The sequence below is a fragment of the Alosa sapidissima genome, chromosome 22 (genome assembly GCF_018492685.1).
Source record: "Alosa sapidissima isolate fAloSap1 chromosome 22, fAloSap1.pri, whole genome shotgun sequence".
Classification (NCBI taxonomy): Eukaryota; Metazoa; Chordata; class Actinopteri; order Clupeiformes; family Clupeidae; genus Alosa; species Alosa sapidissima.
The window spans coordinates 3320084-3337467 of NC_055978.1; the positions used below are offsets into that span (position 1 = coordinate 3320084).

Consider the following 17384-nt stretch of genomic DNA (forward strand, 5'->3'; position numbering starts at 1 on the left):
ACAACACAGGAAATTATACACAACGCGCAAAATTAGAAGCTAAATCAACACTGCGCATGCTCATACTGATTGGCTAGATAGAAGACAGCTGCTACACCTGTGATCACCAGATTCATTTGCTGGGAGTTCTGGAAATGCACGTTGTGGAGAGAAGGTAAAAAATCCATAACAAAACGTTTTAATAGGTAGGCCTAATAGTAGTGTTATTATGGTATGTAATATGGGTAAATGCTGGTTGAATGACATAATGTTAAAGACTTACAAACGAAAATGGCCTACTGTGTGATAATTCCATACAGCCTACTACAGCCCAGAGATAGCACCAATAGACTGTATTCCAAGTAGACTAAGCGTTTTTATTCCCAGCGATTCTCCCAGAATTACCTATTGGTAGGAAATTTACTTGACCTAGGCTACTGTTAGCTGGCTAGGTGCATGCTATTGGTATTGCCAATGCTATTGCAGGGAGACCGAACCCTCTGATCCAGGTAAGTGGCCTGGATATTTGAACTACCACAAAGAAATTAGTCAAGGAATAACAAACACCAATGTTGGCAGATCAGTTACGACCAGTAGTGTTGAAAGATGGTATATCGATGTTATTTCATCCATTTGGTAAGATTAACACTATATTCAGAGCATTGCTAGCTATCGGATGGGAAAAGTATATTGAAGAGGTCACGTTGGACAAACTAAGGCTTTAGACGAATAACGTAATTTATGAATACATTGTCAGACAGCTGTAAATGTATTTTGTTTTTGTTTGCTTTTCATCAGAGGCGTCAGACTTTTACTAACGTCAATTTCGCTAGCAAACTACATTAAAACGTTGCTCTGTATGCTTAGCATTAGCTTGGTAGAACGCTTAGCCTAAACCACGAACAGCACACAGTGGTATTGGGGGAGGGAAGGGGGGTTACAATCGTGACTATCAATGTTAAACTTTATTTGAAGTCTGAATTGTTACAATTTCTTTGACGACGTAAGGGAGGACACGCCCATCTAGACAACTAATAGACTAAATATTAAGTTGCCCAACATTAACTTCTACGTGAGGAAATTATAGCCAGAGGTTATGGCTTGGCAAGCTTAATGTCCAGCACATAGAATTTTGACAGCTTTCACAATTGCCTAAGCTAAGGTCTGTGGTAAATGAGTGCTTTGTTTGGAATTACGTTGGGTTTATCCTTTGACATCTTCTGTTTCTCTATTTCTTTGTATGCATTGTCATTTAGTATCTGAACATACTGTTTTAATATCCATGGTATTAGTGAGATGAAGAGTAGTGAAGTTGTTTTGTTGTTTACATTTTTGTTCTTAATTTCCTTAGTAACTTCTGTCATGCCAAGGAGGACTACTCCCCTTCAGGATGCCACTAATCACATCCTTGCAGGAAGAGACAAGAATTCAGTGTTAGAAATCAAATATATTAATCCAGTTAAAGGTGAGTGACTGACACTGTAGGCTAGACTGAAGGTTACACGTCACTGGTTCTTGAATTGATATAATGACCAGTGGTTTTCAGTCTATGACTATTAATTGTACAAACATCAATATAAATTAAAGTTGTCAATAGTATTTTAATGATATCTTAGTTAATAGTGGGCCTGTCTGTTGTTGTATTCTACACTTGGAAATGTATTCATTATTGTACATGAGGAATTGTGGGGGGGGGGGGGGGGAGCACAACGTTGCATTGTAGCAATTTATAGGAATAACTTAGTTTTATGTGGTTATTTGCAGTGCAGTGCAAAAAGGAAGAGATGTGGCTTCCCATCTGCTTCGATCAACTTCATTCTACAATTTGGTGCCTTGTGCTCATCGTTTACCAGTCATCCAAATGACCTATCTTCAAGTGCTCCATCAATGCTGCAAATGTACAAACATCATGCACTAAACAGACGTTTATAGTGACACTTGTACCTTCATTTTTAAGCAACTACAGTACACTAATGTCAACATCCAATACAAGTATAGTGTTCGATGCACAGTTGATGCAAGTTAAAGTGCAACATGAGATCTTTACTTCAGAAATCCTGACTTCTCACTATAGTAATCTAAACATATTAGTCATTCTAAACCTACCACCATGTCTTCCGCTTCCATGTGAAGTCAAACATGAAGATCGAACATGCATTGTGGTACAGTTTACGCCTATGTTCAGCTTCAGCTGCATCAATGAGCTCCCATCTATACTCCACCACAAAGTCTCCTTGATTGAAAACAGCTACAGTGAAGATACCACGACCTGCAGACACAACCTTATTAGAGTAACAGGGGTAGCAGACTATCCATTGGATACAACTCAAATTACGGCTGGAACTGAAATCACTTATGACTATGGTGGGAAAGAATGGCCCTGGCATAAAGAGGTGGGTATTTTTGACTTCTTCCCCATATGAATTGATGTCAAGGTTTAAAAAGTATAGCCTATATTGTGACATCTTGATAAAAAGGAAATCCTCTCTTTGTGTTAAGATGTGTCAGTTTCATGAGGCCACAGAGATTACACAATACCTACTGTATCGCTTGTTAATGCTAACAATCATAACCAAAACACAGAAGTCACTGCTTGGTGAGAGTCACATCTTGGTGGTCTTCAATCTGGTTTTCAGTCAATCGTGTCTCTCTCCTACCCTGGAAATCCAGAGTTCTCACGAGAGCACAATGAAATTGTCTCTGCGAGACACTCTGGCAATGAGCAATGATGCATGTTACTTTTACCCCGATATCCCGGGGAACCAGCTAAACTGATGAAGACAACACTGTAACGTTGGAGGACAGCACACATTGGTCGTAGTGTTGATCTGATTGCGTCAAAGTCCGAAATCATTCAGAGTAAACATGGTCTAGTGTTATCCAATTGCGTGCAGTGAGATTTTTAAAAGCATGCTTGTTGCCGCCCCTCAAGTTTGGCCATTACTGTACATTGTTCGTGACCAGACCCTTAATCTTTCTAGATTACCAGGGTCTGGATTTTCCAGGCTATCTCTCTCCCAGATGATGCCAGCAAGCTTATCTGTATGTTTTGTATATATTCCCCCTACTGTTACAACCACTGCTGCCCAATTATTTTCTGTTTAACTTGTTTAGACACAACTCAGTGGTGGAAGCTTCCCTTCTGGCCAACACTCCGTTGCAGAGCTTAGTGACCACGCCCATGACTTGGAACCCGATGTTTTCTCTACAGACTTATTCAGAGGTGAGTCCCTGCTTGAAGAAGTAATGCCTGGTAAATACTGGGGTCTTGCAAGGCACTGTGTCTTCATGTCCTGTGTTCTCTTCAACAGACACTGAATTGAGAGCAGAGTGTCAGTCATCCAGTCCCACACCAGACAGCCCTGCGCATGCATTTACAGTCTATAAATCTTTGTCGGTACAGATAGTCATCACTTCACACTTTGTTCCCCTGTCTACATCGTTTTCAGTGTCATAAACTTAAAGGTTTGAGTGAAATGAACACTGTACCAGTTGATGCCTGTTCATCTTTGCATATTGCTGTTAATTTTTTTAGGTGCACAGTGGTCAGTGTGGCACTTCTTCTGCGAAAGAGGGGATTGGAGAAGTTGGTGTCATCCCCTGTGTTCTCAGCAGAGCTTGCCAGTTTTCAGTAAATGTTGTTAACTTCTGGCAATGCATGTCATGCCTGCTAAGGGTTTGCAGCATGAAAAATGTGGCAATATCAGGCCATTTTTCTATGTCTTAATGGACATTTTGAGTAGAATATTGTCTGTCAGGGATGTGAGTTGAGTATAGTATACCTATATGTGGTTTTATGACTTGAGGAAAGTCAAACACTGAATCTCCCTGTGTTCTCTTGTACAGAGACTGAATCAAGATCAGGGTGTCAATCATCCAGGCGCGCCAAATGACTCTGCTTGTGAGGTGAGTTTGAATTTACCTGTGTTTTGAAATTGATCAATGGTTAGAAGTACTGTGATGTTCCATGGAACATAATTTTCAGTGTTTTAGTTAGGGCTGCAGCTATCGATTATTTTTGTAATTGATTAATCTAGCACTTTATCGATCGATTAATCGGATCATTTTTTTTTTTTTTTCGTTTTTAAACAACCAATACAAATAATGCATAACGAAAATGATGTGGCTGTTCAAGCAATTGCCACAGAGGTATTTATTCTAACTCCAACATTTGGCTCCAAAACTAAGCCCATTTATTGCAATTTACCCATTTAGTGTTTAGAAGTGCTAGTGCCAACAATTAAATAATGTTAAAAATGCTCTCTGTAAAATTGCAGCCTCTTGTGCATGACTGAGCTGGGCGAACAAAGCTGTCCATACTATGTTGTGAAGTCTGTGTTGCAAACACGTGCACAGATTTTTCCAGATAGTCCAGGGTTAATCAACATATTTCCTTGCAGTTTGAGGCTATGTAGTGCTGTGGCTAGGAAGAAGAGAATAATCAGTTTCCTTGCCCCTATCAGTTAGTTTCCTGCTGTTTCACTAGTGGTCTGTATTGTAGAACATTTTTTCATTCTTCTTCCTACCTACAGCACTCGCTGTCTTCAAACAACAGGGCTGTAGGTTGATTTACCCTGGACCTGGAGTTTAACTTTTAGTGTTAAGCAAAGACAATGATTGGTAGAGATCCCTGTTGCCATTTCTTTTTTTTTTTTACAGATAATTGAAGTTAAGCAGGGTAAATCTAAATTTGGCTTTGGACACAGGTTCCAAAACTAGATGTGTTGTTTAAATGCCATATGAAGGTTTACTTCATTTTTTAGAGGAATTGTCGTCTTTGCCATCATCACAAGAGAAGCATATCTTTCTCTTTTTTGTGTGTGATGAGTGACACCCCAACAGTTAGCTAAACGTAAGTCACAGGAATTGAATAGATATGCTTCTATATTATAAAAGTAACTTTTTTCCCTTTTCATCTCTCCTGATGGATTTGTAGAAAAGTACATGGATTTGTGTGAAAGTAACAATTTATACTCATGTAGTGACTCGTGTGTGTGTGTGTGTCAAGTCAAGTCAGTTTTATTTTTAAAGCGCATTTAACATGCACATAGTGCAACCCAAAGCGCTCCAACAAACAAGACACATAACAAGACAAACGATGCCGGATGGAGCGGCGTAGTCGCCAGCGTGCCCGTGACATCAAGACGTGACAAATACATTTAAAAAATAACAAATACAAAAAATGCTGGACGGAGCGGCGTAGTCGCCAGCGTACCCGTGACACCAAGACATACAAGACAGACAACAAAACAAATAAACAAATAAAAAGTGAAAAAAAAAAAGAAAATATATTTAAAAAGGGGAAAGGTGATGTTAAAATTAGTCCAATTTCCAAACCAGCTGAAAATGTCCAAGGGCAATGATGATCCGTGAAAACTGCATAGAGTGTCTTCACAACCGATATACCAACAAAGTTCTTTAACGTTAGCAAAGGATCAACCCGGTGAATTCACTGGCAGTCTGGAGATCACGTTAACGTTAGGCCTTGTAGACTGCAGTCTGGAGATCACTGGAAGCACAGTCTGAAGTAGTGGGCGATCGTGTAGATCCGCAACTCGGTGGACTTCTAACAGCGACCGTATGTTACTCCGTGAGACTGCAGCTCCTCACCGCTAGGCTAATGTTAGTCTGCAGTTGGCATGGCAGCTCGCAGGTCAGCAACAGCTCGGCGGCCACGGCAGATCTTTCGCAGAGTAGCTAGCCTAGGTCCAGCTGTCCTGAGAGATCCCCTCGACCAGACAGTGAAGTGCACCGTTCACGGATGGATGGAAGGATGTCAGAGGCCCAGTTAGTCTGCAGTTGGCATGGCAGCTCGCAGGTCAGCAACAGCTCGGCGGCCACGGCAGATCTCCCGCAGAGTAGCCCAGGTCCAGCTGTCCCGAGAGATCCCCTCGACTAGACAGTGAAGTGCAGCACCGCTCACGGATGGATGGAAGGATGTCCGATGCCCAGCTAGGGCAAAAGCTAGCCATAGCAAGCTCCCAATTTCAGCTGACTTAGAAGCAGTAAAAAGGACTAAGAATAACACGAAAACTATCAAAAATAACGTAAATAAATAGGGAAAACATGTAACTAGACAAACCAATACAAAAAAATAAACATGACATTACATAAAATTACGAACATTACATAAAAACAAACAAAAACATAATGCCAGACGGATCGGCGTGTCTCGCCAGCGTCCCCGTAACCTAGCAACCCACCGTGTGTGTGTGTGTGTGTGTGTGTGTGTCCTCTCAGTAGTAGTCAGTCTTTCCCTGTGTGTCCCTCTCCCCTCCTGTGGTGATGTCATCTGACAAATTCTATTTCAAACCCACTGAGACACAAATGAAAAGGACTGTGTGGGTGTCCTGGCATTCCCACATGACACAACACGCACGCACGCACGCACGCACGCTCACACACACACACACACATACACCCTGAGTATCAAAGCCATAAGCAGAGACAACCTATTACACACAAGCATGCCATAATCCATTAGAAATTCAACCTTGTTCAGGAACAAGTTAATGCTTCCTCAAAATTACACGCTTACTCACACAAACCAACACACACACTCACACTCACAAAAACACACACAAATTTATTAAGATAAATACTGAGAATAAATACTGTGTGTGTCCTGTGGCCTGTACATAAGAACACACCGATCATTAATGTGTGTGTGTGTGTGTGTATATAGTGTGTCCAGTATATGACAACACACTGACCATTAGTGTGTGTATGTGTGTCCTGTACATGAGAACACACCGATCATTTATGTGTGTGTGTGTGTGTGTGTCCTGTACATGATAACACACTGATCATTAATGTGTGTGTGTGTGTGTGTGTGTGCGTGCGTGCGTGTGTGTATGTGTGTCCTGTACATGACAACACACCAATCATTAATGTGTTTGTGTGTATGTGTGTCCTGTATATGATAACACACTGATCATTAATGTGTGTGTGTGTGTGCGTGCGTGCGTGTGTGTATGTGTGTCCTGTACATGATAACACACTGATCATTAATGTGTGTGTGTGTGTGCCCTGTGCATGGGAACACACTGATCGTTAATGGTTACATCTATGTTACGGTCAGCATTCCCCTGCTGCTTAATTAAAGTAACACAGAAATACTATGTTCAAGCCTATGCATGATGGACAGCATATGCTGTTTGTGTGTGTGTGTGTGTGTGTGAATTCCCTGTGTAAGAGAGAAAGTGTCAAAGTGTCAATTAAACAAATAGGATATCAGGGAAGCAACGAACCACTGCAAATTGCAAAATTGATGAGAAAAAACTGAAAATGTGTCTATAATAATAATAATAATACATTTTATTTAAAGAGCGCCTTTCAGGACACCCAAGGTCGCTTTACAGATAAAACAAATGGAAGAAGAAAAAAAAAAAAAAAAAAAAAAAAAATATATATATATATATATATATATATATATATATATATATATATATATATATATATATATATATATATATATAATTTTTTTTTTTTTTTTTTTTTCTCTATTCTATATATCATATATCAAAAAAGGAGAAAAAAAAAAATATATATATATATATATATATATATATATATATATATATATATATATATATAAAAATATATATATATATAGTCCATTTAGCCATATCACAGTCCATAGGCTAGTCTGAAGAGCTACGTTTTCAGTTCCTTTTTAAACTGGGCAGTGGATTCACACTGCCTGATGTTGTTTGGAAGTGAGTTCCATAGCTTTGGGGCTGTGTGGGAGAACGCTCTCTCTCCCATGGTGCTGAGGTTCATCTTGGGCACCTTGAGCAGACCAGCTGATGAGGATCGCAGTGAGCGGGAAGGGGTGTAGCTCTCTAATAGGTCGGTTATATAATTGGGAGCAAGGTTATGCAGGGCCTTATATGTCAACAGTAAGATCTTAAACTGGACTCTCTGGGTAACTGGTAACCAGTGTAGCTGCAACAGTACAGGTGTTATGTGGCCTGTGGACTTTGTGCCTGTTACTATCCTGGCTGCAGAGTTCTGGATTATTTGTAGGTGGTGGAGTGATTTCTGTGGAATGCCAGAGAAGATGGAATTGCAGTAATCAATGCGGGATGTAACATAGGCGTTTACAAGTACTTCTGCACTCTGCTGACTGAGGGAGGGGCGCAGTCTTGCGATGTTGCGCAGATGGAAAAAGGCGCTGCGAGACACACTGTTAATATGGGCAGTGAATGAAAGTGTGCTGTCTAGTATAACACCAAGACTCTTCACCTTGGTGGAGCAGGCAATGTTGGAGCCATCTATAGATAGGGAGAGTCTGTTTTCCATCTTTGCCAGCGTTGTTTTTGAGCCAACAACAAGTAATTCAGTCTTGTTACTGTTCAGTTTCAGGTAGTTGTTAGTCATCCACAGATTTATATCATGCAGACAGGCAGTCATCGCAGCAGGAGGAAGGGAGGCAGTCGGTTTGGTGGACATATAAAGCTGGGTGTCATCAGCATAGCAGTGAAACTGAACACCATGTTGCCTCAGGATATTTCCCAGTGGGAGGAGGTAGATGATGAAGAGCAGGGGCCCCAGAACAGACCCCTGTGGCACTCCCTTTGTGACAGCAGCACTCTCCGACTTGTGGTCCAAAATCTGGACAAGCTGTGTCCTGCCAGAGAGATAGGAGGTGAACCATTGATGAACACTGCCCTGCACTCCAATGCTGGTAAGATGCTCCAGAAGCAGCTGATGGGATATGGTGTCAAAAGCTGCACTCAGGTCAAGGAGGATTAGGATGGAAATGAGTCCAGCATCAGCTGTGCAGAGGAGGTCATTTGTTACCTTCACCAAGGCAGTCTCTGTGCTGTGCTTTGGTCGAAATCCAGACTGAAATGGCTCAAACAGATCATTGTCCTTCAAATGATCCTGGAGTTGAGATGCCACCACCCTCTCCATAATTTTTGAAATGAATGGTAAATTGGAGATGGGTCGGTAGTTGTTGAGGTCATCATGGTTCAGCCCAGGTTTTTTCAGGGTTGGTTTGACAATAGCAGTCTTCAATGAAGGAGGGATTTGACCAGTGATGAGCGAGGTGTTAATTATTGAGGTTATCATTGAGATGATGGATGGTAGGCACATCTTGACCAGGCTTGTCGGAACAGGGTCCAACTGACAGGTGGAGGAGTTGCACTTGGTGATGAGACCAGAGATGTAACTTTCAGCAGGGAGACTGAATTCACTGAGTGCATTTATAGTAGGTGAGCCCAACTCAATCAAGGAGCATGGTTGTTTCAGCTTAGTAATTGAACACTCCAATTGTTGATGGATTACCTCAATTTTTGTGTGAAAAAAGTTCAAGAAGGCTGAGCAGCGTTCAACAGATGCATTCTGATAGATGGTACTATCAGGTGGCTTGAGGAGGCCATTCACAGTGGAAAAGAGAGCCCTGGTGTTTCCTTCTCCCTCATTGATGATCCTTGCATAGTATGCGCTCTTTGCAGCAGAGAGTGCTTTTTTGTACAGAAGAATGTGCTCCGAGTACATCCCTTGGTGGACAGCAAGACCAGTCTTTTTTGATAGTCGCTCTAGGTGCCGACCCATTGACTTCATTTGGCGTAGTTCAGGAGTGAACCAAGGTGCGGAGTGCACAAACGAAACGGTCCGTGTCTTTAAGGGGGCAAGACTGTTGAGTGCCGCAGACATGCAGTTGTTGTAATTGCCAACCAGATCCACTACTGAAGCATTAGGAGAAGGGCAAGGATAGGAGGTAACTAGTGAAGTAAGTTCCTCTGGCACTACCTTTTTTATGTTACGATATGACATGACACGCTGAACTTTGGATTTCCTGATGGACAGATAGGTGTCAAATAGCACAACTTTGTGGTCTGATATGGGTAATTCAGCAGTACTGAAATTGGTAGGTGGTATACCAGAACAACAGACCAGATCTAAAATATGGCCTTTGTTGTGAGTTGGAAAGTCAATGTATTGAGTGATGTCAAAGCAATCAAGCATGTCCATAAAGTCTTTTGTGCATGTTTTAGTAGAATTATCCAGGTGTAAATTAAAATCACCCACCAAAATAATGTTAGGAGACATTGCATTAAGTTCAGTGAGGACAGTTGAAAGTTCAGAAAAAAACACACTTGATGGTTTAGGAGGTCTGTACAATACCGCAACAATGGTAGGTGTAGATCCTTGGAGTTTGACAGCCAGCAGTTCAAAAGAGGATTGATCAGGCAAAGTGAGCGGTGTCAACTTGACGTTCTCGCGATAGAGCAGGGCGAGACCGCCCCCTCTCCCGGAAGAGCGTGGCTTGCAGATGTAAACATATCCAGACGGAACAGCCTGATTCATATGAAAGAAGTCGTTGCTTTGCTGCCAAGTCTCAGTGAGACACAAAAAGTCAATTGTATGGTCTGTAATAAAGTCGCTGATCTAAGGAGCTTTGTTGGAGATAGATCTGATGTTGTAAAGTCCAACTTTTACTCGGTTGAAGTGGGTGTGTACACTTGACCTGGGCAGAGAGGCAAGTACACGGTGATCAACTCGTCGATCATGCTTCACTTTGCAGCGGTTAACAGACCAGAGAGAGGGAATCGCCTTGATGTATATTTTGTCACAACGGGATCCTCGGTGGATATACTTCGGACGCCGGAGGATGTCACGTTGGTATAGGAGTTCTTCAGGAGGCTCAAAGTTTCCCCAAAGGCAATAAAGTTCACTCCGTGAGTATTGCCTCATCTGTAATCCAGTAAATGTTGCAGCTGACAGTGGTCTATTTCGGCCAAACTTTCGCTGGAGTCCACCGAAGTGAGAAGCGTAGGTCAATCAGTGGGATGACTCCAGGCGCAACGCATTAAACACGTAAAAAAATAAAACTGGCGCACTTACTTATAGGGAAAAGTAACTATATATAACTATTAAACTTAGCTAAACTACTATAGATAAAAAATTAACAAAATGTTCAATGTATTCGTGATAAATATTAAAAATACTGAATAAAAACAAGCCAGACGGAGCGGCGTTAGACTCGCCAGCGTCCCCGTTACTAGGCAACCTGTGTGTGTGTGTGTGTGTGTGTGTCTGTCTATGTCTATGTGTGTTGGTCTGTATGTGTGTGTGTGTGCGTGTACAGTATGTGTGTGTGTGATGACAAACGTCCAGTCTGTCTGCGTGCGTGCGTGTCTTTGTGTGTGTGTGTGTGTGTGTGGGTGGGTGTACAGTATGTGTGTGTGATGACAAACGACCAATCTGTCTGCCTGTGTGTGTGTGTGTGTGTGTGTGTGTGTGTGTGTGTGTGTGTGTGTGTGTGTGTGTGTGTGTGTGTGTGCTCATTAAAAACTGTCTCCAGAGATGCTGTCACTCTTGTCTACTTCTCCTTTATAGCAGAAGAACAACATTATTAATCGCTACACACACACACACACACACACACACACACACACAGAGAAAGAGAGGGAGTTGGAGAGGGTGAAAGAGAGGAGATGATGATTTTGATTTTGATGACAATGATGATGATGATGATGATAAAGTCAGATACAAAGTTAACGAAACATAAAAGATTTATGAGATTACTTGATTAAGATGGAAAGACTGACACAAAAGAGAGGGGGAGAGAGAGAGAAAGAAAGAGATAAATAAAGAGTATTAGGAAAGGTTGGAAAGATTTGACATAAACTGGAAGAGATGGAGAGTGGAGAGAGAGAGAGAGAAACACAGAGAGAGAGAGAAAGTGACAAAAACAGAAAATGTGAGAAGAGAGACAGAGAGTGTTCAGGAATCTGATCAACAGGTATGTGCTGCTGTGTTCACTTACTGAAATATCAGAGGTTACACACACACACACACGGTGGAGGTTAAATTGCTTCTCCCTCAGAGCCACTGCCTCCTGCTCGGGCTTGTTGTCATGACAACATTCCCTACCTACCCCCCATCCTCACACCCTATCGGCCTATCACCCTCCCTAGAAGGCACATACACCACACACACACACACACACTTCAATTGGTCTCTTGTGTTAGAGGAGAAGCTGCACGACCTTGTGACCCATGTCTGCAAGGAATTTACATACAAGCAGTGACAGCCCGTCTGCACCAAATACAAACACACACACATACTGTACACACACACACATACTGTACACACACACACACACTCTCTCTCTCTCTCTCTCTCTCTCTCTCTCTCTCTCTCTCTCTCACAAACACCTACACACATATTGTCTCCCACACTTGCTCAGGTATCTAGATATGAACGCAGATAGATACACATAAACAGCACACAAACACAAACTGTACACACACACACACTCTCTCTCTCTCTCTCTCTCTCACACAAACACAAACACCATGTTCTCTCCCACACTTGCTCAGGTATCTAGATATGAACGCAGATAGATACACATAAACAGCACACAAACACCAAAGTCATTTTCTGAGAACATTATTATACAGAAGGTTTAATGTGTGTGTGTGTGTCTGAACACTAGCCACTATGAGTAGGAACTGAGCCTGAAGCAAAGTAATGTGGGCACACAAATACACACACACACACACACACACACACACACACACACACACACACACACACAAACAGCTTCAAACATACAAAAGAACTGTATGAGGCAAACACACTTACAAATCAAATCTGAGGTTTTGTCTCTCCTCGAAGAAGTAGTCCAAGATGAATTTGCGCACAAAGTCGGGGTTCAGGGTGTTGTCGATGACCTCAGTCCTGCCAAACTGGGGGTTCCGCCGGTGAGGATGGAGAAAGGGGAGGGGGGTAGACCATAAAGGACTTGTCAATCACAGCCATCAGCCAATAAACCATGTCATGCCATAGTTAATCAGCTCATACACTAATGCTAATGCTAGCGCTCACGTTAATGTCATTAAGGCTGATGTAAACCCATCTGATACGGTACCTCATGTACAGTATCTCATGCTCATGCAATGTTTGATTGCCTAAGGCTTAGGCTAATGTTAGGTGCTAAGGGTAATGCCTTAGGCTAGTATATTTTAGTTAGCCTTCGGTTAGCAGCACTGCGGGACTAGTCAGGAACTGTTGCCCATCAAACAATCACACATATACAATCCTTTTCTTACTTTTTCTGTCCAAAAACTAAACTTTTTCTGTCTCTCTCTTTATCTGTCTCTCTCTCAGGGCCAGATGTACTAAAGCTGTTGCAACCACTTCAGGCGTATTTGCTTTACGTGAAACGTGCACGTAAAAACATGGCGAGGTATGTACAGTACAAACAGGCCGCACTTGGGTAAAATCGCTGACTGCCTGTCGCAGGAAGTGAATATGTCTAATTGCGGTTTTCCGTCTCCTGCATATGCATTCATAGGAGGATCAGGGTAAAGTGGGAATTTCGTGTTAAAAGGTAGGAGGAGAAGCACAGTTCATTCAACTGCGCTTGTATGTAGACTCTGCCGCTCAGTTTTGAGCTTTTGTCAATTGCGTAAGGGAGTGGAGAACGGCGGATAAAGGCGTAGCTTACCAGATGAACTGAAAGCTTGATAAATACCATGTACACCTGAGTATCACAGCGTTCCCTATCTGCGGTTTGTCCATGGCAGGGCTTGAAAACGAAATAATTTTTCAAACGTTCCGTTCCGAACGGTTCAGGTAGGCCTATGTTTAACGTTTTCGTTCTTGCATGCGTTCCGCCACCAACATATCGGTCCTGAACCGGTTCGGAACGCAAAATATCGTTCGTTCTTAAAGTTCCGGCAGTGTTTGGCAGGCCTATCAAGTCTATTTTTGTGGACTTTACCTTAGAATAGCCGTACTCATTATTTCCCCTTGATTTAGCCTATACCGTAGCTATGCCCAAAAATAATAAATCACAGGCGGCATCCAAAAACATTCAGATGGGCTATCCATCCCATAGCCTACAGACTTACTGTAGGCCTAACCTATGCCTATAAATAATTTCTTATCAAAAATATTTCTGGATACGTGCTAAACTCCTTACCTGGTTGTAGCCTAAGTTTTATCCATATGGAGATCTTCAAAGGCTTGCGCTATAATTCCAACGAACCTTTCTGTTGCTGACAAGGCCTATCTCAAATTTCCCGTTTACCTCTTCTACATAGAATAGGCTATAATTGCGCGAACATTTGAAATCCCGACTTTGAAACGATAAGGCGTGGACAGGCAAAATAAGCTATTACGCATAGGCTACAAACAATTTTCAAATCAGTTTCAGTAGCCTACGCTACGAGCTGGCCTAAGATCCGAAGTGGCAGACGGATAGGTTACATTACAACAGCAAGACAAAATATACACATTTGGACCAAAGGTCCATTTATTCGTTTTTTTTTTCAAACTGCAGAAATCAAATTATTAGGCTGTTATATAGAGAACGAAAAAAAAAAACGTTATTAACCGGTTTTGTGGATTTCAGAATAACGTTTCTGTTCCGGAACAGTTGAAGACCATTTTGTTTTCGTTTCTCGTTTTCCTTCCTGGAACCGGTTCGGATCCCTGGTCCATGGTGCTGATAACGCTACATTCGCAAATGTATGTACATCTGCTCTCTCTCTCTCTCTCTCTCTCTCTCTCTCTCTCTCTCTCTCTCTCTCTCTCTCTCTCTCTCTCTCTCTCTCTCTCTCTCTCTCTCTCTCTCTCCCCCTCCCTCCCTCAGGGTTAGGCGATGCAGTGCAGGGAGCTCTAACACCAGTAGGAGCATGTTAGCTGAGGGATTACTGCACCGCTAAAAGCTAATCTAATTGTTCACCATCTCTTTGACTAAAGGAGGAGTGTTCACTCGCTCACTGAAAGTTCACACACACACACACAGGCATGCTCCCACACAGACACACGCACTCACACACTCATGCACACACACACACACACACGCATGCAAGCACTCACACACTCACACACACACACACACACACACACACACGCTCTCTCACACACATACACACACACACACACACACACACACACACACACACACTCACACATTCATGCACACACATACACACACACACACGCTCTCACACTCACGCACACACACGCTCTCACACACTCACGCACACGCACATACACACACACGCACACGCACTCACACTCACGCACACACACTCACTCACTCACTAATGCACACACACACACACACACACACACACTCATGCACGCACACGCACACACACACACACACACACGCAGAGTGGGAGTAGAAGTTGCATATGAAGCTGGGAAATGGTGATGAAGCTGTTTGTTTGTAATGCCAGAATAGATAAAGAGTGATATTTCAGTGCTTAGCGGTGAAGAGGCCAGCAATGGCCATGCATGCATAATCTCTGCTATTACAGGAAACACACACACACACACACACAATTACCACTAATATGGCACATTTAAGGACATTCATATTTAGTCAAGTGCGGTGAACTTCATTTATTTTTGCTTGTTTTATTGGCTACTTATCAATCTATTTAGGCATGTTTGTGAGGATGCAGGGCTCATTTAGGGATGTTTGTGAGGATGCAGGGCTTATTTAGGGATGTTTGTGAGGATGCAGGGCTCACCTCTCTCCATTCCTTGTTTCCAACGGCTTGTGTGTAGAGGACACATACTGTGAGGAGACAGAGAGAGAGAGAGAAAGAGAGAGAGAGAGAGAGACAGGTAAGAGGCAAAAATGAGAGAATAAGAGAGAGAAAGAGAAAGAGGGGTGGAGAGAGACGGGTAAGAGGAGAAAAGGAGAGAATAAGAGAGAGAAAGGGGTGGAGAGAGAGGTGGAGACAGACAGAGAGAAAGAAAGAGGGGTTGATAGAAGGAGAGAGATAATGGTGTTCAGACAGTGACAGAGACAGAAAGAGAGAGTGTGACAAGAAGAAAGAGAAACATGAGAATGTTGCCCAACATTGGCCAAACAGTGACCACACATAACATTCTCTGTATGGTCAAGACAACATTGGCCAAGCAGTGTCCGCACATAACATTCTCTGTATTGTCAAGTATGTCAAAATAAAGCAACAAAATAAACAAATTGTGGTGACGATGTGCATCTATTGCAAATATAATGACACAAAACACAGAATTGCTATGCAATACAAAATATATATATTCTATATTGTACATGTTCATCATAATCCACAATCAAAAAACAGTTTTGGCCAGTAAATGGCTAAATAAAAGAATGCATCTGTGCATCTGTTTCCTGTGTATAAGGAATTCTGCTTAAACTGCTAGATGTGTGTGTGTGTGGGTATGACGGCAGAACAGGATATGCAGGATAACATCACTTTCAAAAACAAACAACACTGAATAAGAAGGAAGAGCAGAAACAGACTTACAGAAAGGCTCATGCCATGCAAGGTACTCGGAGGACACGACTAGCAAGCAAAGCAGAAAAGCACGCACACAAGCAGACAAAAAGAAGGCCTGAAAGAAAAACAGACAACAGAAAAGAGAGAAAGAGACAAAGAGAAAGAAAGAAAAAAGTAAACACAAGAGCATTCCAGTGAAGAAGTACAGTAGAATCACACAGCCACAATGAACAACGGAACAGAGTAGAGCAGAAGAAAGCACCAATCACAGAGCAGAACAAAAGAAAGCAACAATCACAGAGCAGAGCAGAAGAAAGCACCAATCACAGAGCAGAACAGATCAAAAGAAAGCACCAATCACAGAGCAGAACAAAAGAAAGCAACAATCGCAGAGCAGAAGAAAGCACCAATCACAGAGCAGAACAGAGCAGAAGAAAGCACCAATCACAGAGCAAAACAGAACCAAAATAAAGCACCAATCACAGAGCAGAACATAACAGATGAAAGCACCAATCACAGAGCAGAACAGAAGAAAGCACCAATCACAAAGCAGAACAGAAGAAAGCACCAATCATAGAGCAGAACAGAACAGAAGAAAGCACCAATCACAGAGCAGAACAGAAGAAATGTCAGTACAGGTGCTTTCCCCGCTGCTCTTCTCCCTCTACACTAATGACTGCACCTCAAAGAGCCTGTAAAACTGTAAATCTGTAAAACTGAAGTTTGCAGATGACACCACCGTCATTGGTTTGATCCAGGATGGTGATGAGTCTGCTTACAGGCAGGAGGTGGAACAGCTGGTCCAGTGGTGCAGTCAGAACCACCTGGAGCTTAACCCTAAGAAGACTGTGGAGATGACAGTGGACTTTAGGAGAAGTCCCCCCCCACCCCCTCGCCATTCAGAACAACAGTGTCCACTGTGGATTCCTTTAGGTTCCTGGGAACAACCATTTCACAGGACCTAAAATGGTGTCTCCACAATGACACTATCCAGAAAAAGGCCAAGCAGAGGTTGTACTTCCTGAGACAGTTAAGAAAGTGTAATCTATAATCTGACCACTTTCTACTCAGCCATCATTCAGTCTGTCATCTGCACCTCCATCACGGTCTAGTTTGGGTCAGCCACCAAATGGGACAGGGCCAGACTGAGGACAA

The 17384-nt window shown here is 42.4% G+C and overlaps 1 protein-coding gene and 2 long non-coding RNA genes across 7 annotated transcripts in view; 2 read left to right on the forward strand and 1 right to left on the reverse strand.

Moving 5' to 3' along the window:
* Nucleotides 1–17384, reverse strand: part of LOC121696856 (copine-8) — a 161565-nt gene that overhangs the window by 101676 nt on the left and 42505 nt on the right. For all 5 annotated transcript variants that reach the window (XM_042077910.1, XM_042077911.1, XM_042077912.1 and 2 more), the window contains exons 3-4: nucleotides 15489–15535; nucleotides 12583–12686 (exon numbers count right to left, since the gene is read on the reverse strand). In XM_042077910.1, the coding sequence (XP_041933844.1) occupies nucleotides 12583–12686; nucleotides 15489–15535 (151 nt within the window). The remainder of the gene's footprint in view (nucleotides 1–12582; nucleotides 12687–15488; nucleotides 15536–17384) is intronic.
* LOC121696857 lies at nucleotides 45–3502 on the forward strand. The gene is made up of 5 exons (XR_006026331.1): nucleotides 45–154; nucleotides 1331–1444; nucleotides 1744–2372; nucleotides 3094–3202; nucleotides 3291–3502. It is a non-coding gene; the product is annotated as an uncharacterized LOC121696857 (long non-coding RNA).
* Nucleotides 3528–14800, forward strand: LOC121696858. The gene is made up of 3 exons (XR_006026332.1): nucleotides 3528–3885; nucleotides 13108–13186; nucleotides 14597–14800. It is a non-coding gene; the product is annotated as an uncharacterized LOC121696858 (long non-coding RNA).